This window comes from Balaenoptera borealis (assembly GCF_965194805.1).
Source record: "Balaenoptera borealis genome assembly, chromosome: 3".
NCBI classification, from domain to species: Eukaryota; Metazoa; Chordata; class Mammalia; order Artiodactyla; family Balaenopteridae; genus Balaenoptera; species Balaenoptera borealis.
Genome location: NC_138866.1, coordinates 73,022,630 through 73,044,167, shown reverse-complemented (window position 1 = coordinate 73,044,167; position 21,538 = coordinate 73,022,630). Strand labels below are relative to the sequence as shown.

Genomic DNA, 21,538 nt, shown 5'->3' with positions numbered 1-21,538 from the left:
AGGATCGCAATGGTCCTCAAGTCTCTCCAAAGGATATTCTTTCCTTGCTTCTCCACCCCACCCGGCCTCGCCAGCTTCTACTGAACTAGAGGAGACAAGGAAGGGAAGCCCTTTCTTCTGGCACCCGTCTCTCATTTTATCTCACCGAGTCCTAAAGTGATCCATCGTAGCTTGTCACTCCACACTCATCCTTTCTCCGTATCAGCCACTCCACCGTATAGAGCCTAGAGCCCTCAGCAATATTCCAGCCATAAAAGAATGCAGTGTCTGCTAAGCTCTTGATGCCTTTCTTGAACCAGGCCCAAATGTCCAGTAGGGTCACAATGGGGGAGAATTCACTCTCCTGGTTTCTACCACCCACGTCAGTAGTATGCTGACAGATACGTAACAAGCAGTTTGGGGAGAAGGACTGATTTGTATTGTTTGTCAATTTCTGTAAATATTCCTACCATGGCCAATTTCAAGCTACCAACATGAAGTCACTTAATACGGGGTTAGGAAAGATGCCAACAATTAGCTCTGGAGCGGGTTAAGAGCTGGCTCCAGCACACCACTGAGTGTAGACTCTTAGAGTCTGAGAACCCCTCTAAGGGCACATTCTCTTACACTGTCCTACTCCTTCAGCCTGGTGTAACTGAGTGTGCATTGGCCCATTTTGATTTCAGTCACGTTTGTGCAATAGGAGAAAGATTCCAGGAGGCCATGAAATATTTTATTGACAACCAGGGACATAGCCATTAACAGAGGGAAGCACACAGGACTGCAAACTAAAACCCAATAGCCAGCAAGGGCCCTTTGGGCCAGGAACACTGCATCCTGGGGTCCTCACAGTCTCCCACCAACAGACACACAAGACTGGGCATCCAGGAGAGGGGGCAGTGGCTCTGGTGTCCCACAGTGTGAGAGGATACATGATGCCTCATAATGAGCGCCAGGGCAAAGAGGTGAAATGGAGGGGGGGGTCCATCACTGCCTAAGACCACCTCCTCCTCTCAGAGCCAGTACCAGGTGGAGGACTGAACCACCTAGTATCTTGTAATCAGCTGCTGTCTTCTCATCGTTCCTGCAGGAAGAGGCAAAAAAAAAAAAGAAAAAAAGGTATTAGAAATACCATCTAGAGCAAGGTTCTTAACCTGGGTTTCATGGATCTGTCTGGGGATCTATGAATGCAGATGAGAAAAAAATTACATCTTTATATTTTTACTAACCCCTAACTGAAATTTGATATTTCTTTCAGTTTTGAACACAGGCAAAAACCCCACAGGGGTATTATTAGCAATATGGGTAACTTGTTAATAACAAAAATTAGATATTTTCCTATCATTTCACAACTGTTTGTAGGTATCTTGAAAATCTTTTAAAATTATAGTAGTTATTATATCCATCATTAGATCTTAATGAAGTACATATATCACAAACTTGCTTTAGTAGTGTGATAAGTGTATTTCGATCCCATTAGTTTCTTTTGTAATTCCATGCATTTTATCTTATGTCTGCAAAAATCTAATTCTGAGAAGGGGTTCATAGCCTTCATCAAATTGCCAAAGGGTCTGAGACAACAAAAAAGAGGCAGGCCTGCTCCACCTCCAGTACTTGCATCTTCATCTTCACATAAGATGGCCACGCCCTCATTCCCATTCCAAACTTACATCTGTTTACCACTGTAGATGAGCCGCTGCTGCTGTGGGGGGATTCCCTCTTTCTCCTCCACACGCTCCTTGATTCGCTCCACCTTTAGGGGTACAAGTAGTCAGGGGTTGCTCAGGGGGAAGGACCGTGGAACGGGAAAGAACAAGAGCTATGCAGAGAGTATCAGAGCGGAAGGACTCAGTTCATCAGCATACCCAAGCAAGTGTACACGTAGGGAGATAGGCATGGAGAGGTATTGGGCGTACATTACCTTGTCTGTGGGTTCAATGTCAATCTCAATCTCCTTTCCGGTCAGCGTCTGAAACAGGCAAGGGTTTCATGAATCCTATAGCCCAATATAAAATTTGTCTCCTAGGTAAAACATCCTGGCCTAGTCTTGGGGGATCTATCTACTACCTTCTGGGAAATGCACATTCTCAAAGCTGATTTGAAGTGTCAGAAATTTTGACCACACCCGATTTCAGACATTTTTAGGCTGTGAACAACTTTGATAGGGGAAGATTCTGTAAACCATTTGACCCTTTTAATCTCACAGGTCATCTCACCTCCCATTCCGCTAGAATCCAAGAGAATACCATAACTCCTTTTGATAAGACAGCAATGAGAATTGTCCTAAGGAAAGTATTCCTTTGAGAAGGACCTTGTCTTACATACCAATGCGAGAAATTAACATTCAGATAACTCAGAGAATTCTCAAGGACACTGGAGATCACCTCTAACCAACTTTTTTTTTTTTAATATTTATTTATTTATTTGGTTGCGCCGGGTCTTAGTTGTGGCAGGAGGGCTCCTTAGTTGTGGCATGCGAACCCTTAGTTGCAGCATGCACGTGGGATCTAGTTCCCTGACCAGGGATTGAACCCAGGTCCCCTGCATTGCGAGTGCAGTCTTAACCACCGCACCACCAGGGAAGTCCCTGACCAACTTTTTAAGTAATACTAGAATTCAACATTCTATTCTCCCGTATCTTCTCCAGACTTCCACCTAAATCCTAAATTGCAGCTCTGGTCTTCTTGACTTCTTCTATAGGCAAAGGGCTGCTGATATCCAAACACAATAATTATACTCATTGTACACTTATTTATTTTTTTAAATTTTATTTATTTATTTATTGGCTGCCTTGGGTCTTCGTTGCTGCGCACGGGCTTTCTCTAGTTGCAGCGAGTGGGGGCTACTCTTGGTTGCCGTGCGTGGGCTTCTCATTGCGGTGACTTCTCTTGTTGCAGAGCACGGGCTCTAGGTGTGCAGGCTTCAGTAGTTGTGGCACGTGGGCTCAGTAGTTGTGGCACACGGGCTTCGTTGTTCCGCGGCATGTGGGATCTTCCCGGACCAGGGCTCGAACCCGTGTCCCCTGCATTGGCAGGCGGATTCTTAACCACTGCGCCACCAGGGAAGTCCCTCATTGTACACTTACAAATGTGCTTCAGCCAATCTAATCTCCTATCCATCCTTGCTCTTCAAACTCCATCTGCACCAGTCTACAGTAATCCATAATTTAGGGGCATTTTCCTTGCTTCTACTGTTTTTCTTGTTGCCATGCCCTCTTCCGCTCTTTTGCAAACCTTCAAGGGACACTTTAAGATTGATGACTTGTCCCCAATACACTTTAATAGCCATTACAGCTAGTTGTTTAAGTGTCAAACTCTCCAATTTATACTCCAGCTCCCTCAAGGACAGAGACTGTTCAATCTTCCTAATTTAAGCACAAAGCACAGTGTTTGACATAGAAGCAGTCAATAAATATTTGTGGAACGGCTAAATACACCGATGATCATGTTATGATCACAGCTAACATTTACTGAACACTTTCCAAGAGTTAGAAACTATGCTGAGTGTCTTACATGCGTCAATACATTTAATCCTTGCAAGTACTTATGAGATATGTACTATTACTATCACCATTTATAGTTGAGGAAAATGGGGTTTGGACAGGTTAAAAAGCATGCCTATGAAGTCAAAAGGAGAATATGAATCCAAACACAAACTCTCTGGCCCCAGAACCTGAGCTTTCAGCTCTGTACTCAGTACTGCCCAAGTCTGGCTGATCTAGTATTGAGACCCAATGTACACTCCTGTGGGGGACTTACAAAATAGCATATGGTTCCTACTTATGGTATTCACAAAGACCAGCATGAAGAAAGTACTTAGGATCTAATTTCTCAACCATGAGAATGATTCACTACTAAGGATATTTCAAAAAATGCAAGAGTAACTCCTTTGGATTGACCTGTTTGGATGCAAAAGAATAAATTACAACAGTAATTTTCAAGTTTCCACCCCAACTCAAGCTGGTCTGTTTGAAAATTTTCAGTAGTCTATGGTAAAATGAGAAAAATAATGACAACAATCAGATTTTCATGAAACTAAATATTTTCAGGTGTTAAAATGTCCTTTTATGAAACGACAGTGACAATATATGGTATTTTTTTAGGCTCCTTCCTGACAAAATGAAAAGTATGCAATTCCATGTTGTCCACAAATTATCTCTATTTATGGATCATAATACTTTAAATGCAAAGACTCTTTAACCAGACAATTCTTTTTTTTTTTTTTTTCCAGACAATTCTATTTCTAGATAACTAACCTAAAGGAAAAACTTGAAATTTGAGTACGTATTCAGAGGAACATGTGAGGTTTACTGCAACACCTTTCATTAAAGAAAAACACTAGAAACAGCCTAATGCCTATTAATAGGAAAGCTATTAAACTATGGTACACCCATAGAATGATACATTTATTATGCAACAGTTTATACACTAACATGGAAAGATCTAGAGAATGTATGATTATGTATCATTTTCTATATGTAAATATATACATACATACATGCATAGAAGAAAGGATTAAAAGTATACCTATCTCCTAAAATTATGATTATCCTTGAGAAGGGGAGTAGGACTGAGGAGACCAAAGCTAACTCTCCCTTTATCTGTACTAATAAAATATCTAATAAAAATATATTCCTTTATCACATGAATATTAATAAATATTCATTCTGATTTAATAATAGCAATTTTTAAAGAGTACAAAAGACTCTAACAGAAAGCCTAGAACTGCTCTCCCAAGAGTCAGATGCTTGGGCTTTATGACATTTGAAAAAAATTATTGGTTTATAAAATCTAAAACTCTAGCACTGGTCCTTTGTTTCTGAGATCGACTATAGAAGCCTATGAATGTATCCAGAGAGCAATCTGGCATATGGTGTCCCAGCAATAACACTTCTGGGAAAATAATTCTCTGTCCAAAAATATACCTATGACAATGAATTGCAACTTTTTGAAACTGAAAAACTAGAAACACAATCCAAATATCACATAATTGAGGGTTAAATAAATTATGGTACAAACACAGGGGGAAAATCACACAGTTCTCAAACAATGTTTTGACTAACAGTATAATTCTTATTTTGTAACTAAATAAATAAACACACACATACATGTATTTATATGCTTTCAAAAAAGTTTGGAAGGATATAGACATCAGTGCTTTTATTTTGAGTTGTGAGATTATGGGTGATTTAAATTACTTTCTTTGTGCTTTTTTGTATTTTCCATTTTTTAATACCATAAATACATTGGGATGAGAAAAAAAATTTAAAACAATGTCCTTGATGAGAGTATAAGGGAACCATTCTGTAAAGCAGCACTGTCCACTAGAGATAGAAACTTAGTGAAAGCCACATATACAGTATTAAATATTCTAGTAGCCACATTTTTAAAAGGTGAAATTAATTTTAATATTCTGAAACCCAATATATTTAAATTATTAATATATTTTACATTCTTTTTTTCTAACCAAATCTTCAAAATTCTGTGTGCATTTCATACTGACAGCACACCTCAATTCAGATGGTAAGTTATCATCTGAAATACTTGATCTGTATTTAAATTTCACAATTTACAGTTGAAAAAGTACATTTACATTCCCAACTTGTTCCAAACAAGTTAAAAGGTTTTCCAACTACTGAATAAAGTTTCAGTTCCTATATTAAATTAATTAAAATTAAATACAAATAAAATAATTGAATTCCTCAGTCTCACTAGCCACATTTCCAGTGGTCAATAGTGCACGTGGGCTAATGGCCACTGTACTGGACACTGCTCAAGCATCCCAGCTAATGTAGGAAGCAACAATAAAATCAGAATATCTCCATTTTGTAACCTCCAATGAAATAATGGATCTAGGCAATGACTAACATCGCAGAAAGCAAAACAACCTGACAGAAGTATGTGTCACAATACCACCTATGAATTATTCTCACACATGAACAGACAAAAAGGACTAATCAAGCCTCTAGATCTTATTACCAATTGACAGGAAATACAGAGGAAAGAGGAATATATTAAAAGACAGCATGGGAGGTAATCAGCAAAATCCAAACTATAGGAAACTCTATGGGACCAACCACCTAGATTATTCAACAAGAAAAAAATGGGGGAAATGGGGAATTACAGGTTTAAAGAGGCCTAAAATACTTATCAACCAACTACAATGTATGACTCTTAGTTGGATCCAGATTCAAACAAATTGTAAAAAACAAATGAGACAATGATAGTGTGAAATCACTGTTGATTTTTTAGGTGTAATAATTATGGTTATGTTAGTAAAAAAAAGTTCTTTTTTACAGATAAATACCGAAATATATACAAATAATATACGCTACGCTATCTGGGACTTGCTCCTTAAAACATAAGGTAAGGAAAGTTGGTGAGTATCAATAAAATAAGATTGGCCATGAGATGACTGTTTTTGAAGCTTTGTATAGGGTGCATTATTCCTTCTCTCTGCTGTTGTATATGTTTGAAATTGTCATAATTAAAATCATTTAAAACTGAACAATTTTAAAAGATATTCTTGATTTCAATTTTAAAAGATATTTTAAAAGACCATGTCATACTGGATTTCTTCCCTCAAATCTGGTCATTGTGACCTGGGAATACATTCAATGCTATTCAACTAGTCTATGATGAACCTAAGGCTGACATTCTGCTATAAGCACTGTAGGGGATATAAAAGAAATTAAGTGACCCAGCCCTTGCCAACAATCTTTTTCAAGTGAAGATTTACAACCAAGAGACACTGAGACATACAATTAATAGAACAAACCAATATACAAGAAATGCCATACTGAATGTTATCGTCCAAAATACAAGGGGCAGTGACAAAGTGCTGTGGTGAGGGAAAATCAACAGTGATTAATTTAAACCTGACTGAGATACCATTTCACACCCACTAAAATAGCTATAATAAAGATGGGTGCAGAGCAGCTGGAATGCTCACTCATTGCAGGTAGGGATGTAAAATGGTGCCATATTTTGGAGAACTGTTTGGCAGCATCTTTTAAAGTTATACATGACCCAGTAATTCCATTCCTAGGTATTTATCCAAAGGAAATGAAAACATAAGTCCACAAAAAGACAATGTTCATATCATCATTTCTGGCTATTACAAGCCTTCTTCATAATAGCCAGAAACTGGAAATAACCCAAACGTCCATCAACAGGAGAACGGATAAACAAATTGTGATATACTCATCTAATGTAGTATTACTCAGTAATGAGACAGACCTACAGACACAACAACAGACATAATGCTGAGTGAAAGAAGCCAGACACAAAAATTATATATTCTATAATTCCATTATATGAAATTCTAAAACAAGCAAAACTAACCTATGGAACTTTCAGAGGGCAGGGGTGAAAATGTTCTAGATCTGTGGCTACATGGGGGTATACTGTTGTTAAAAACTCCTTGAACTTAACCCTTAAGAGCTTTGTGTTTTATTTTATGTTTAAAAAAGCATAAATGAGAAAACTGGGGCTTAGATAGTAAAGACAGGTGCCCAAAGTAATTTGCTAAGAGGAATCAATGCAGGATCTGAGGTTAGGGAATAATATGATGAAAAAGGTTAAAGAAGACCTGTACACTATAATTTTGTACACCATATTTTGGTATAGACTCTAAACTTTATTATTATTTTTAAAAAATACATATACTTTATTTTTTTTAAAGAATTTTTTGATGTGGACCATTTTTTAAAGTCTTTATTGAATTTGTTACAATATTGTTTCTGTTTTATGTTTTGGGATCGAACCCACACCCCCTACACTGGAAGGTGAAGTCTTAACCATTGGACCACCAGGGAAGTCCCTAGACTCTAAACTTTAGAGGGGAATGGCAGTAGGAAAATCTTGTTGGAGGTATCCCAACAAGAGGTATTTCTCTGGAGGTATCACAGAGAAATAAAGATATAAGTTAATGAGACCCCAGAGGAGAACAAGGGTAATGGGAATGGAAGGAAAATCAACAGAAAGATGTATCAAAAGAAAAATTAGGTTCTATAAGAGAACAATGATTTTAAAGAACTGGGTTCCAGGTAACTGGTAGATTGATGGGATCAATATATGAGATGAGTATTGGGAAGATGGCTTAAGACAGAAGATGATGTATTTAATTTTAGAAACACAGAGATGAGGTATCAAGAGAAGTTTTAAATCACGAGTGTGCCAACTAAAGGATGTCACTTGCCTCCTGGTTCTACAAGAATTAAGTCATTAGCCACCGCAGTCACTGACCTTCAACCCAGCCTGAAAGGAGTTCAAGGTGGAGACCGGGAATGAGGCACATCAGGAATGTGCTCTGGGAAAATTAATAGAACAGGCCTTTAGATAGTTAGATATTTTCAGGAGAAAATTTTATGAACCCAAATTCTTACATCTTCCCATACTTAGAAAAGCACTAAAACCATTAACTAGGATGTCTGTTCCTCTTGACTAGCAGCAACCTTCTACCGAGATGTGTGCTTGATTACCCTTTGCCAAAATCACATACATGCTGACCTCCCCCACTTACCTTTGGAGCAGTTCCTCAGAGCTATCTAAGAGGCTGTCTCCTGGGCTAAGGTCCTCAGTAAGTCCCCAAATAAAACTGAACTTAAAGCTCTTATGTTGTGTGTTTTTCCTTCAGTCGACAAGGGATTTAGTTGTAAAAGATTGCAAACAGAGATATGGAATAAGTTACCTACATGGAGAACGACAGTGGAAGAATGAATAATTCACAAAGGAACCCTGCTAAAAAACCTATCATTTGTATAGTAATTCACAGCTAACTAATTGCTTTATTTATTTAACATACAAAAATGTATTTAACATACAAAAAAGAAAGAGAAAGATGGACAGAGAAACCTATTTGAACGTGGAAAGGAAAGTGTTTTGGGAAAGGAGCCTGACAATTTTAGAGAAGTACTAAATAAAAATGGATTCAAAGAAAGTAGAACCTTGCATACTCCCCAGACAAGCAGAAATGCAGAATGTTAGAAATGCAGAATCTCGGGTTCCATCCCAGACCACTGAGTTAGAATCAGCATTTTAACAAGATCCCCAGGTGATTCTTACACATTTTTAAGTTGAGAAGCCCATCTAGAATACAGTATTTTCTTAAACTGCAGGTCTCAACCCATCAGTGGGTTATGAAATCAACTTGGAATATAATTCAAAATACCAGAGCATATCACACACAGTTATTTTGTGTTTGTATGAGACCATGAGATAAAATTTTTTTGTGTAGGTTGAGATTTAAAAAAAGGTTTACAAAACATTGAACAAAAGTATAGTAATAACCTCTTCTTTGGACTAAGGGAGGACTAAGAGAACCTGAGAATCCATATGTATTGAAATGACATAAGCATTCACTTGCTAATGTTTCTCAAGACTTTTTGGACAGTGACCCACACTAAGAAATACATATGAACGAATATCACATCCATGCATGTAATATACATACAAAATAAAAACCAAAATTTCACAAACAATCCTCTTACCCAGAAGTATACCCTGATATTTCTATTTTTTTCTTTTTATTGTTGCTTGTGACCCACGGACTTATTAAACTGATTCTACCACTAGTGACTGTTTTATAGGTCATTACTCAAAATTTGAAAAACAATGACCTTTAACATGCTGCTTGGCCTCAATCCTCAGCTAAGATGGTGGTTCAGAAGGACTGAAGAGGTTAATGCCTATTATGCATGATAAATACACTAAGGAGCTGATGAAATAACGATAGACTTCCTTGGCAGTTTAAAAAAAAAAAATGCTAAACTAACGTTGCACTGCATCAATTGTTAGTTTTTGTCCCTCCCTCTTAAGGCACAAAGGAGGAAATAGCAGATAGGACTAATGAGGGTTGGAAATTGGTGAAGAACCACGGGAGGCGGGATGGAGATGAAAGAAACACTGCCAGTACCAGGAACTAGGGCACTGATAACTAACCTGCCTCAGTCAAGGAAGTGAGGCTGGTCCAGGATGCTGGCTCAGAAAGGCAGGTGCTAACTGAACACGCACCCAGCTTTGTTTTCTGAAGGCCGGCTGAGATACACCTTGGCGACAACTAGCAAAAGCTCACAGTCTAGTTCCTGGGAGGCCCCGGTTCCCTAGGCTAACATTTTTGTGCTGTACTCGGAGTAGCCTACGTTAGGCGCTGGGAGAAGCAGGTAACTTGGGCTTGGACGACGGAGAACAGAGCTTATTCCCAGAATCCGAGAGAGGGGGAGCCAAGATGCTGCTAGGCCTTCTCTATGACCGCGGGGGTTCGAACACAGCGAGACCCCGGACAAAGGCGGCCTCCTTCTGGGTCAAGGAACGGTCCCGGAATGAAAGCAGGCACAGCACAGACCCCGGGGTCGTCTGGCTGGGCCAGCCCCTCCTCTCGAAGCCCTTTTGAGCACCACCCCCCCTACATCCCATCACCCCTCGCGCGCAGCCCCGAGGCTGTCAGCCCCCTCCACGCTCGGGAAAGGCGTGGTTTTCCTTCCCGGCGTCTCCCTTAAGGCACAGCGGCCAGCCCAGTACCACTGCGTCTTGGCAAGGCTGGAGGTGCTCCCACCTTCACTTTAATTAGCATCTTCTTCCCAGTTTGGGGCTGCACACAGATAAATTGCTGCTTCTACCGCTGCGATCGCCGATGCAGCTCCCCAGCACTCAGCCTGTGGGAGTCACTTCTGCTTCCGGGTCACTGCCTGGCTCCACCCCCCCCCCCTCCCCCCACCTCGCTCCCCCCCCTTCTTTCCAAGGGGTTCCGGAAAGGCTCAGGAATGCCTTCGGGTTTCGTTTCTGTGGCGTCGTAAAAAAAAAAAAAAGAAAAGGAGGCGGCCCGCCTACTTACAGCAGAGATGATGCCTCTGCAATTCTGAGAGTCCCCAGCGAGCCGGGGCTAGTATAAAGCGGGGGCGGAACGAACTACTCCTCCCATCATGCCAGGGGGCAGCTCCGCGCGTCCCTCCCTGGGAGTTGTAGTCCCCTGCCCCTCAGATCCAACGGCATCCTCAGTGTGTGAACTCTGTTACCCAGAAGGCCTCCAGCACCGAAGCTGGAATTCCTCAGTTACTCGTTCTCTCCGGCAATTAGCGGAACCTGTTAGCGCTACCCACAAGGCTCAGCGGGGCTGCGCGAGGCTAGTAGCTAATCAAGAGGAGCTTCGGTAAACTGCCACCTGGCCACGGCGACAGGAAGTGAGTACCCCTATTCCGGAAGCTGGTTATGGGATCCCACCACTCCTTCTCACTCCCAAATCTGCCTCTTATCCCAAACTGCTCTTCGCAGGGGCGGGAGAAAGAAGAGTAGTGGGGTAAGGAACGCACCATTTAGGGTCAGTCACGACTCCATCCCAATTCTTCTCCCCAACAAATAGTACCTGGGTTGAAGACACCGAGAGTAAGTGGAACCACACGGGTCTGAGGTGACGGTCTTCAGGGACTATGCCTCGATCAATGCCCTGACCTTCCACAATTTAAGCGAGGAGAGAGATGAGCCCTGCCGCCAGCCCTAACAGAACATTAAGTTCTAAGGGAAAATTGGCTTAGCTACCGCCTCCTGACTTTTCCTACCTTCCAGCCCTCAGATTCGCTGCTACCCTGAGGTGCCTGCCATGCCTCACATCGACAACGACGTCAAACTGGACTTCAAGGATGTCCTGTTGAGGCCCAAACGCAGTACCCTTAAGTCTCGAAGTGAGGTGAGCCTGCTTCTCTAGTTGCTCTTTCTTGATCCCAAGCTCCTGGAGGGCCAGGACTGGGAAAGATTCCTGGCTTTTGCCCTCCTGCAATACTTGTTTTTTGGATAAATGAAATGCTTAGTTTCCTGTTCATATCTGCAGGTGGATCTCACAAGATCCTTTTCATTTCGGAACTCAAAGCAGATGTACACTGGGATCCCCATCATTGCAGCCAATATGGATACCGTAGGCACCTTTGAGATGGCCCAGGTTCTCTGTAAGGTAGGACTTCCCTCATACCCCTTCCTCATGGTGTCCAGTTCTGTGGGCTGACTGCAGAGGTATCTGCATCCCCACCCCCATCCCAGGTCAACTCTGGCAGTTACCGGTCAGGATGCTCAATTTCTGTTTTCTGCAGTAGTACTAAGGCCCCTTTATCTGATAACTTTAAAGGACCATCTGAGTTAATGAGATTCAAAGCTAAATATTTTGCCCCTATTTTAACAGAACTTTCCCTTTTCTCCTGCCCAGCAGTTTATACATCCTGCCAACTTTTCCCACCACCCAGATCACCCTCTCCAAATCACCTGCATCCCTCTTTACACTATTATGATAATCAGCATTCACTGTTTTAGTCCAGGAACTAGATATAGTTTGAGCATTCAAAAATTCCTAACTAGAAGATCCTAGAGAGAAGAAGTTTATTTTCTTTCATGCCTGTTTTTTTTTTTTTTTAATCTTCCTCTTCTTTAAGTCCTAGGTTCCTGGGTGTTTCTGGGATGTGCCCAAAATGGAATGTGTTTTTCTTATATACAGGTTATTGCTCACTTTCAAAATGGAAGCTGCTGCTCCTTTCAGTAATATTACCTGCCTCTATATTTGTAGCTGAGAAGGTAGATAGTCTGGGCATCCTGAGGACATATGCACTCTTCTGGTTAATCCAGGTAGCCCTGGTTGATGGATTCTGCTGCTGCTTGTGGCTCTGTCAGCCTTAAGGACTTCATCTCCCTTTCTCTATTTTTGATTGCTGTCTTTGTGGAATGTCTGCTGTCATTTCTCTGAGGTTCATAGTTATGCAGCTTTAGTACTGTATTACTATTGCCGTTTACCAACTGCTTAGGAATCCCACTGTTGCCCATTGTCCACCGGGCCTGTCCAGCAGAGTTAAGGAATGGTGAATCTGACTTCAGTGTTAACAAATGTCCTATAATGTATGGACCTTGCCGGGACTGTCTTGATGCTTTATGTTGAGACTGGCTTTTCATTACTGCTGAGTGCTGAAGAAATCAGATTTTAGAGATACAACCAAGTCTCAGTAATAATTAAAAGGTTGGATGCAAGCAAGGATCTTTTTCTAGATCTCTAGCTTGCTATGTAATTGGATATGCTCATCATGCCACCCTATACCAGTATATCTCCAAGGTCTGCTGACCTCCTAGAGTGATTTTTGTCTATTAGCCTGTTGATGGCAGAGTGTTGCTGAGAAAGCACAGTTCACTACCAGCGTTAGCTAGGTAGTGTTGATGATGATCTCTGAGTATTATAGCGTTTGCACTTCCTTACTGCTGGCTGATGCTTGACTCCCTTGGGTCTCTCGTCTGTTGCAAGATTTGTGCTGTCTTGTCTATTTGCATGTCTGCACTTTTAAATCACAAACACCAGCATTCACAAGTGGCCTTTGAATGCCTTTCTCAAAGTATTGGGATGTTGTTTGCAATTTGTTGAGCTAGGAAATACAAGTCTGATGAGTCATTATATCCTTGAACTTGGTTGACTGAAATAGACTGAATGAGATAGACTTTTCAGGTTGGTCCATGTCTCAAGAAAATTCGTCCTTTACTTTAGCGGAGATGGAGAAAGGGTAGCGCTTTATTGACTGTTAACCTTAAGGCCTTACCTCTTGTGATTTTGTGAGCATTTAGGCTCACTGAATTACTGCTGGTAAATGGACCAGAAGATACCGAAAGTAGGTTAGCTCCATACTAGGTTATCATAGGAGGAGGGGCTGAGTCAGTGCAGGCAGACACTGGCTCCGTCCAGCCTCTTCATGGTTCTTTGTCTACTGCTTGTCCCACTGCACCAACAGCTTGTCCTTGTCACCTTCTAACTCAGAAGCACTGTACATGCTGGCAGGTGAAATCCAATCCAGGTGACTTAGTACTTTGGTGGGAGTGTTGGGCAAGTACTAGCTTATGGGGAAAAGCCCGACTGCATTTGTAGAGAGAATAATGGTGGAACTGAGGTTCGAGCTCAACCACTGACTTCTTCAAGTTGCTCTTTCCAGACTTCAGTCCTTTTGTCCCTCAGATAGGATAATATAAAGGTCTATTTTTAGAAAAAGAGACTCTTAACGAAGTTCCCTCCTTTTTGATGGCTCTTTCTTCTCCCAGTTCTCCCTCTTCACTGCTGTCCATAAACACTACAGCCTCGAGCAGTGGAAAGAGTTTGCTAGCCAGAATCCTGACTGTCTTGAGGTAACACTGGTCCTCCCCTGATCCATTCCTTAGCCCAGTCTTCCAGGAATCTTTGTTTGGCTTCCTGGGGACCAACCCTTACCTCCCCACCCCTGTTGGCTAACCAACCAGGTCGTTTCTTACATGCTAATGGCCCTGTTTCTCACAGCATCTGGCTGCCAGCTCAGGCACAGGCTCTGCTGACTTTGAGCAGCTGGAACAGATCCTGGACGCTATTCCCCAGGTGAAATATATATGCCTGGACGTGGCCAATGGCTACTCTGAACACTTTGTTGAATTTGTAAAGGATGTGCGGAAGCGCTTCCCTGATCACACCATCATGGTATGTCTCTGTTACCCTGTAGTGGGTCCATTCCTCTCCTTCCTCCACTCTTTCCCGCCACACCATTTTGTTACACCAGTTCCTTTCTCCTCTGCTGCATTTCCTAGTCCGCTTAATCATGTCACTGGATGATTATCCATGGTTCCATGCTTTAAATGTTTGTGTACTGGCCAGTGCCGTCTTCTCCAAACCTTGATACCTAGTCTTTGTAAATCCAGTGCCCGACATCACTCACTAAACCACAGTGGAACATTTCTGCATCGTACATACCTCTGGTACATACACACCTGCCCAAAGGTATGGACAGATACTACAGTCATATTGAAGGGGTTGCATGAAATGATGTTTTATTTTATTTTTTTTTACAAGCTCAGGGGAGTGATGACAAGGCCTTACTTTCTTCGCAGCATTGAGGGGTCTCTCTGTTCTGTCCATCAAAAGCAAATACAATTGTGTAGATGGGTATTTAGCCGACAGTACCATGTCCTCCCCGTTTCCCGGAAGCCAGAGAGGTTTCATGACATAACAGCTTAAGCAAAGGATGTGTTTGAGTCTTTTGGAGGGGAGGGGGAGATAAATCTACTGTAAATCAGATGTGAGCTTGTTCCAGTTGGACCCCCGCTTTACCCCAGTACAACAGTGACACTGGCCACTCACCCCCTTACCTCAGCTTGGAAAGCAGGGTCCTTTGAAGTGACTGGTCTAAAAGCCCTCAGAGGGCCCAGATAGAGGGAACCGAGGTACTCTTCTTTGTAATAATGCTGGAAGCATGCAATTGCCTCTTTTTCTGACCCTAAGAATGCTCTGTTTTGATGGTTCTGTCCCAGGCAGGGAATGTGGTAACAGGAGAGATGGTGGAAGAGCTGATTCTCTCTGGGGCTGACATCATCAAAGTGGGAATTGGACCAGGTAAGCTGGTTCACTGGGGGCCACTGGCCACTGCTTCAGTGGCAGACACCTGTGGAGAACTTTCCTCTCATCCTTGTCACGTTCTTCTCAGGCTCTGTGTGTACCACCCGGAAGAAGACCGGAGTGGGGTATCCACAGCTGAGCGCAGTGATGGAGTGCGCAGATGCTGCCCATGGCCTCAAAGGCCACATCATTTCCGTAAGGCCAAGGGCAGGGTAGGGTGTGAGGCTGCCAGACATCTGGGTTCTCTGGCAGGTCTGGAGGCTCTGGTAGAGGTGACTCAGGACTCCTGGGTTCCTGTCAGCTTTGAGGTGGGCCACTGGGACCTCCTAGAGGGCTTGGGGCATCCATGCTCTCTCTTCATAGTGCTCCTTACTTTGCAGGACGGAGGCTGCAACTGTCCCGGGGATGTGGCCAAGGCTTTCGGTAAGGAGGGCACAGAAGGAGGATCCTGTAGAAGAGGATGAGTCACCTCTGAGGGTCTAGGATCAGGCTAGGGAAGTCTAAGAAAGCTGTTCAGATTCTTTTATAATATGACTAGTGACCCAGAAGCCTGTGGTGTCATCTGGGGCAAACCTGCAGGGGAAATCCTGAGACTCTGATGTGGACTCCTAGTGTGGGCCAGGGCCATCTGCATCATCCCCTGGACTGCGGGACAGTGCAGATGCCGAGCCCCACCCTGCACCCATGGCATCTGGCTCTGGGGAGTGGGGCTACAGATCTGCACTTTCCCAGCTTCCTAGGTCATCCTTGTTCACACTGAAGTTGGAGAGCTTTGCTCTTGGGACACCTGAAGTTGAGTCTTGTTCAGCTGGGCAGAGTAAAAAGAGGTGACCAGAAAATGGCGAAAGCAGCAAAAAGGAGAGAGCAGAGGCCAGGCAGGGCATCTCCAGAGGCTCTATTTTAAATTCTTGGCAAGTCCACTGAGGAATAGAAGCCAGGGCAGAGTGGGCCTGTGCACTGGGTTGTGGGCCAGCTAGGGAAACAAAACCAGGAAGATGCCGGAATCACTGGCAGGCCTGAGAATTTGGTGTGCGTTGCTTCTGAGGGTGACCATGTGGGCACCTGGGCCAGATCCATCTCTTTCCCCTCTCGTTGGTGCTGGCAGGGGCAGGGGCTGACTTCGTGATGCTGGGCGGCATGCTGGCTGGGCACAGCGAGTCAGGTGGTGAGCTCATCAAGAGGGATGGCAAGAAGTACAAGCTCTTCTATGGCATGAGTTCTGAAATGGCCATGCAGAAGTATGCCGGGGGCGTGGCTGAGTACAGGTAGGTGTGGAGGCCAGAAGCTGAGGGTTCTTGGAAAGCGTGACTTTCCAAGTAAGGTGGTGGCAGAACTTGGAAGAAAAGTGATGAGCAGGGACTAAATGCTAAAGACTGGGGAAGAGTCATTGGGCTTAAGGAATCCAGAGAGAAAAGGTAAGAAAGCTTTTCCTCTTCTAAGGGCCTCAGAGGGAAAGACAGTGGAGGTGCCCTTTAAAGGGGATGTGGAACATACCATCCGAGACATTCTTGGAGGCATCCGCTCCACCTGTACCTACGTGGGAGCAGCTAAGCTGAAGGAGCTGAGCCGGAGAACTACCTTCATCCGTGTCACCCAGCAGGTGAATCCGATCTTCAGTGACAAGAGCTAGACCTGAGCAGTTCTGCCCTCCCAGGGCGCCAGCACCCACCACAGGGCTCCACAGTGGGCCCCTCTCCCATCCCAGCTACTAGGGCTATTACTTGGTCATTTCCTATCCTCTCTCTCCTGAGGGCTCCTGCAGTACTCTGTACTTTATCTGCACATACAAAATGCTCAGGGCACTCACTGGGGAGGAAGCAAGGAAGGCAGGCTGAGAAAATAAAGTTAAGATAATCAAATGGGAACCTGGGGTCCCAGAATCCTGAAGATTATTAAAAGGAAAAGATGCTGATTCATACCTAAGTGTTTTATATGGCCTTGGTCTGGAAGAGGTAGGCTTTTAGAATGATGTTTTGTTAATCAGATTCATTAAATAGATCTTTGAATATCTACAAAGCTCAGAAGTGTTTATGTACTTTAAATACCTCAATAAAGAGAGATCCCAATGACTGAGAATCTGGGGATTTCTGCACAAGGCTGGCATCTGGGTGCTGCTGCAGGGCAAGTGGAGGAGTTGGCACTGACCCAGTGGAGTCAAGGACAGTGAGTGCCCTTCCCATGAAGCATCTCCATTCTAGTGCCACCACCCCCAGGTAACCTGGCAGCGTGAGAATTTACAAGTATATTCTGGCATCAGACCACACACAGTATTTTCAGAATAGCAAAAAGAAATTTCTCTTCCAGGCTCTCAGCCCTGATAACCCTTTTGGGCATGTTTGAACAACACTTTCCAAGGGAAGTAAAATGGCAAAGGGATCCCCTTCCAGCCCTGGAGAGACTGGTTCTGTTTCTAAGGAATGACCTACACTGACCTTATAGAAGCCTTAATTCCCCTCCCTCGAACGAAGACAGTGTTTTAACAAATCCAAATTTTAATTATTAAATATTACAAAGTAACTTTAGCAATGTAGTCAGGCAACCCAAGCCTGGACTTCCACTTTATTCCCCCTAAACTGCATGAGAGCTGAGGAGGAAGGAGACAGGCAGAGTGCCGTGGGCATTCCAGTCTAATCACAGCAGTGTAGAACTGTCTGTATGGTTAGGAACAGGGACAGACACACCACTGGGGCCAGAAGGGGGGAGGTATTCACAGAAGGTGGGGATCAGGGTGTCAAACTTTGTCTTCTGATAGTTTTCCAGAGAGTCCTGCAGAGAAGGGAGCAGGGAGATCCTATCATCATTGAAACATGCCCTGAGCCCTCTATATCCTGCATCATATGGCTTTCTGTCTTGTTCTGCCCGCCCATCCCCTTCCCCAGCTTTCCATTCCTTCCTACTCACCCTTCCTTCCCTCTGGCCATTTTCTTCCTCGTCGGAGTCCAAAACCAGGTCCCCTATAGTAATGTCAGAGCTGCACAGAGATGGAGGACGCACTGCAGGGAGGAAACCAGAGTCCAAGTACTCTTCTCAGTGAACACAGGACCTCAAGAGTCCCCAAGAGAGGAGGCTGTCTGATGTGGTCCTGACTCAGGATACCTACCTGACTTCCTGGCCCTAGGAGGCGATAATGACAATCTCAGGGGTTCCATGGGGCAATCCAAGCAGTTCCTAGGGTGGGAGCAAGCAAGATAGGGTGAAAGGAAAGCAGGCGGGGCATGTGCTGCTAGTAGGGAGAAGCAACTGTTCTACTCACTCCTTTTGCTCTGAGGCAGACAAGTCAATTGGGTTCTCCTTCAGAGCCCTTCCTCCCAGGGTCTTGGACGGACTCCTAGACTTGCCAGTCGAGGCTGCTCTGGTGCCCACAGCACCTGCTGGATCTAATGTGTGTGTCCCATGTTCTTCCCTGTTCCCAGGCTTAGATATGACCTGCGTTGGTGAACCCAGATTCCTAAAGGGGAACAGCATGACTGTGGGGCGCTCCTTATGGCCTTTGCTAGTGGATGCCCACCGGGACTGGATTCTTCGCCGGCCTAGAGGGGCCAGATTGAAGTGGTGGCCAGTCAAAGGTTCCGGGTGCTTCCTTGAGGCTGGACCCTGAGGAAGGTGTGGGCCAGGCCGGGCTTTTGGCAGAGGGTCGTGGAGTGCTGGTCTTGGTTGCTGGGGAGGACTCTGCTCCATAGGCTCTGTCATGTTCATTGAATCAGTAGCAAAGCACTCTGAGAAAGAAAACAAATCTCCTTAAAAAGGCAATATAGTAACACATCGACTCAGTCTGGTTTCTTACGCCTCAGGCCCATGTAACCCTTCCAATAGGCTGCCTCAAAAGGTCGCAAGCTAAACACTCCACCCCCAAATTCTTAGTTCTCCTAGATGGTCCTGGTACCTGGAAGTGGCCACCCCATGTCCACACCATATTGGCTCAAGACAAAAGAAGAAGTGATAGAAACTCCAGGCTGCATCCAACTCAGCACATCCTGAAGCTGTGGGCAGGGAGAGAGGCATGAAGACCACAGGCCTTGATACAACTCCACCCCCTACCCCCCACCCCAGCATTCTGCCCTTATGTGTTTTGCCCTAGCAAAACCTGCTGTGCCTGCAGCGTAGGCAGTGCTTTTTCCAGCTGACACAGGTATTCAAAAAACAGCTTTTCCATGGCAGCCAGAAAAAGTTCCCCATACTCTTGTTCAAGTTCCTGCAGGAGGAAAAGAAGCAGGTCAGAATAGGACTAGAGAGAACAGCTACACCATAGCTTCCAAAGCAGCTAGTCCCACCTGTAGCTTCGAAGCCAAATCAACAGGGGCTTCTGCCAGCTGCTTCACCTGCTGGCAAAAGGTTTCCCGAGCCTCTGAGATCTTTCTCAGATCCTGCTTTGTCTGTTGAGGGTAAGGAAGGCAAATAAGTTAGGGGCACCAGAATCCAGTGACCGGGAGGAGGAGCAACTTTGTTGCACCAAGTGTTAACTGAGGATAGGGCTTGCTCTAGGGACGACTCACGGCTTTGGGGTCCCGCACTGCAGGTCCAGACTCTGGGAAGTGGCGATGCAGGGCATTCAGAACCTGAGCCCAAGGTCGGCCCTGCAGGATCATCTCCACCACCAGCTGTGAAGGGTACTGAGCTCAGAATCCCCACGTCCGGGCAAGCTGCCCTTTTCCAACCGGTTCCACCCCCAAGCAGTCGGCCCAGGACAGGTCCTCGCATCCCGTCCCTTTCCCCTCTACCGGGTCCTACTGACTCCAATACCTTGGCCTTTAGGCCCATACACAGGCGTTCATGGTGCCGGTAGCGAACCAAGCCGGGGGCAGCAGCGCGCAGGGATCGCAGAAACTCCAATACTCGCGGAAAATGCTCCACGCAGCGTCCGCGCACGACTTGCCAGCAGGCAGCGGCTGCGAAGCGAAGAGCGGCGGGACCGGCCCCGGGGGGCGTGGCCATGGCCGGCGGGACCCACCCCAGGAGCCGTCCCTTTGGGTTCCTACCTCTGGCAAGGCTTCCCGACTCCTCCTAGAGGCGGGGTTTCCGGTGGCCCTCACAGGCTCGGCTATTTCGGTCTGTGCCGGATAGTTCTCGATCCGAGACTGCGCCCTCCCATGGGCCACCGGAATTCCGGGGTTTTTCCTCCAACTCGGGCTGGAGCCTGAATGGAGAAGCTGGCCAGCTCCACTGGCAACAGGTCGTTCTGCTTTAAACGCCGCCGCTGTCTCGAACCCAAAGGCTATTTCGCTTCCGGCTCCGCGACCAGTCTCCCTACCCGGGAGAAGGGTGGTAGTGGAGAACCAATGGGTCGCCAGACAGGGGAGACGAGACGTTGCGTCATAAGGCCGCGCCCCGGCAGATCCGGCGCCGCTGCCGGTCCCCGCCCCCCGCTGCCTTGCACTTCCGACGGCTGCTGGGCGGCGGGGACCGAAGACCCGGGCCTCGCCTCCGGCTCTTGCATTTCTTCGCGGAGCCTACAGAGAAGGCCCCTCGTTCTTTGAGGTCTTGACTTTCTCGTCTGTAAAGCGAGGCTTATGCCACTTTCCCTCTCCATCGTCTTCACCCTCTCAAATACGATTCCTTAAATCCCAGCGCCCAAACCAGCGCCTGCAAAGCCTTCCCCGGGCGGCGCGCCGCTTGCAGTAAGAGTTCAATTCTTTTTTTTACAGAATGGGAGAGGACGCCCGCCTTTAAAAAATAAAATTCAAAGTTTGAAAAGATACATCAGATTGTTAATCTGGTTTTTTTCTAGATGGTGAGACTGCAGGAAATTTTTGTGCTTTTCTGTGTTTGATATCTTTTTTTTTTAATCGTGTAGTTCTAAAATAAATAAAATAGATTTCCTTTTTCGAATTTCTGTTGTGCGCTTACTCCAGTCAGCCGCCTAGTATAGTTGACCGTTTTACTTGTCTTTCTCCTTGTCACCCTTCCTGGTGTCTCTCCTTATTTCCATTGCCAGGGACAGACCCTTGGCACACAGTGTATATTTTTTGTTGACTGAATTAATTACCTGCTCTGACTACCTTACAGGGATTTAGTGAAACTACCCTTTCCTTGGGCCATCTCCTTTCTTAGAGATAATGGCTCCCATATCCCTCCCTGTCTCCACTCAAGATCAGTCTTCTGAGGTGAGCCACACATTCGACTGCCCTTGGGACATCTAGCTGGAAGTTCCAAAGTACCCAAATCGGACATCTACGAAATTCTAGTTGTCTTC

At 44.9% G+C, this 21,538-nt stretch overlaps 3 protein-coding genes across 8 annotated transcripts; 1 reads left to right on the top strand and 2 right to left on the bottom strand.

Annotated features, from left to right (window-relative positions):
- Positions 1-690: 690 nt before the first annotated feature.
- Positions 691-10,672, bottom strand: NEDD8 (NEDD8 ubiquitin like modifier). The gene is made up of 4 exons (XM_082388652.1): positions 10,534-10,672; positions 1,901-1,948; positions 1,650-1,732; positions 691-1,063 (listed from the first exon to the last, which is right to left on the bottom strand). Exons 1-4 carry the CDS (start codon positions 10,549-10,551, stop codon positions 967-969), a joined length of 246 nt encoding a protein of 81 aa, XP_082244778.1. The 5' UTR covers positions 10,552-10,672; the 3' UTR covers positions 691-966.
- Positions 10,673-10,955: 283 nt separating this feature from the next.
- GMPR2 (guanosine monophosphate reductase 2) lies at positions 10,956-19,108 on the top strand. Of its 3 annotated transcripts, XM_082388642.1 has the most exons (11): positions 10,962-11,158; positions 11,541-11,661; positions 11,803-11,922; positions 14,031-14,114; positions 14,263-14,436; positions 15,264-15,345; positions 15,437-15,543; positions 15,729-15,771; positions 16,454-16,613; positions 16,789-16,948; positions 18,762-19,108. In XM_082388642.1, exons 2-11 carry the CDS (start codon positions 11,575-11,577, stop codon positions 18,765-18,767), a joined length of 1,023 nt encoding a protein of 340 aa, XP_082244768.1. In that variant the 5' UTR covers positions 10,962-11,158; positions 11,541-11,574; the 3' UTR covers positions 18,768-19,108. The 3 variants fall into 3 exon arrangements, with proteins under 3 accessions (XP_082244769.1, XP_082244767.1, XP_082244768.1); XM_082388643.1 differs by lacking the exon at positions 18,762-19,108 and having other exon boundaries at positions 10,956-11,158; positions 14,263-14,337; positions 16,789-17,417; XM_082388641.1 differs by lacking the exon at positions 18,762-19,108 and having other exon boundaries at positions 10,960-11,158; positions 16,789-17,417.
- On the bottom strand, positions 14,758-20,589 carry TINF2 (TERF1 interacting nuclear factor 2). Of its 4 annotated transcripts, none has more exons than XM_082388636.1 (9): positions 20,089-20,589; positions 19,842-19,946; positions 19,620-19,721; positions 19,433-19,540; positions 19,232-19,328; positions 18,602-19,064; positions 18,449-18,516; positions 18,250-18,341; positions 14,758-15,796 (listed from the first exon to the last, which is right to left on the bottom strand). In XM_082388636.1, the coding sequence occupies exons 1-9, from the start codon at positions 20,278-20,280 to the stop codon at positions 15,626-15,628; spliced, it is 1,398 nt and encodes a 465-aa protein (XP_082244762.1). In that variant the 5' UTR covers positions 20,281-20,589; the 3' UTR covers positions 14,758-15,625. The 4 variants fall into 4 exon arrangements, with proteins under 4 accessions (XP_082244762.1, XP_082244761.1, XP_082244764.1 ...); XM_082388635.1 differs by having other exon boundaries at positions 15,476-15,838; positions 20,089-20,469; XM_082388638.1 differs by lacking the exon at positions 14,758-15,796 and adding an exon at positions 15,845-16,321 and having other exon boundaries at positions 20,089-20,469.
- Positions 20,590-21,538: the final 949 nt, after the last annotated feature.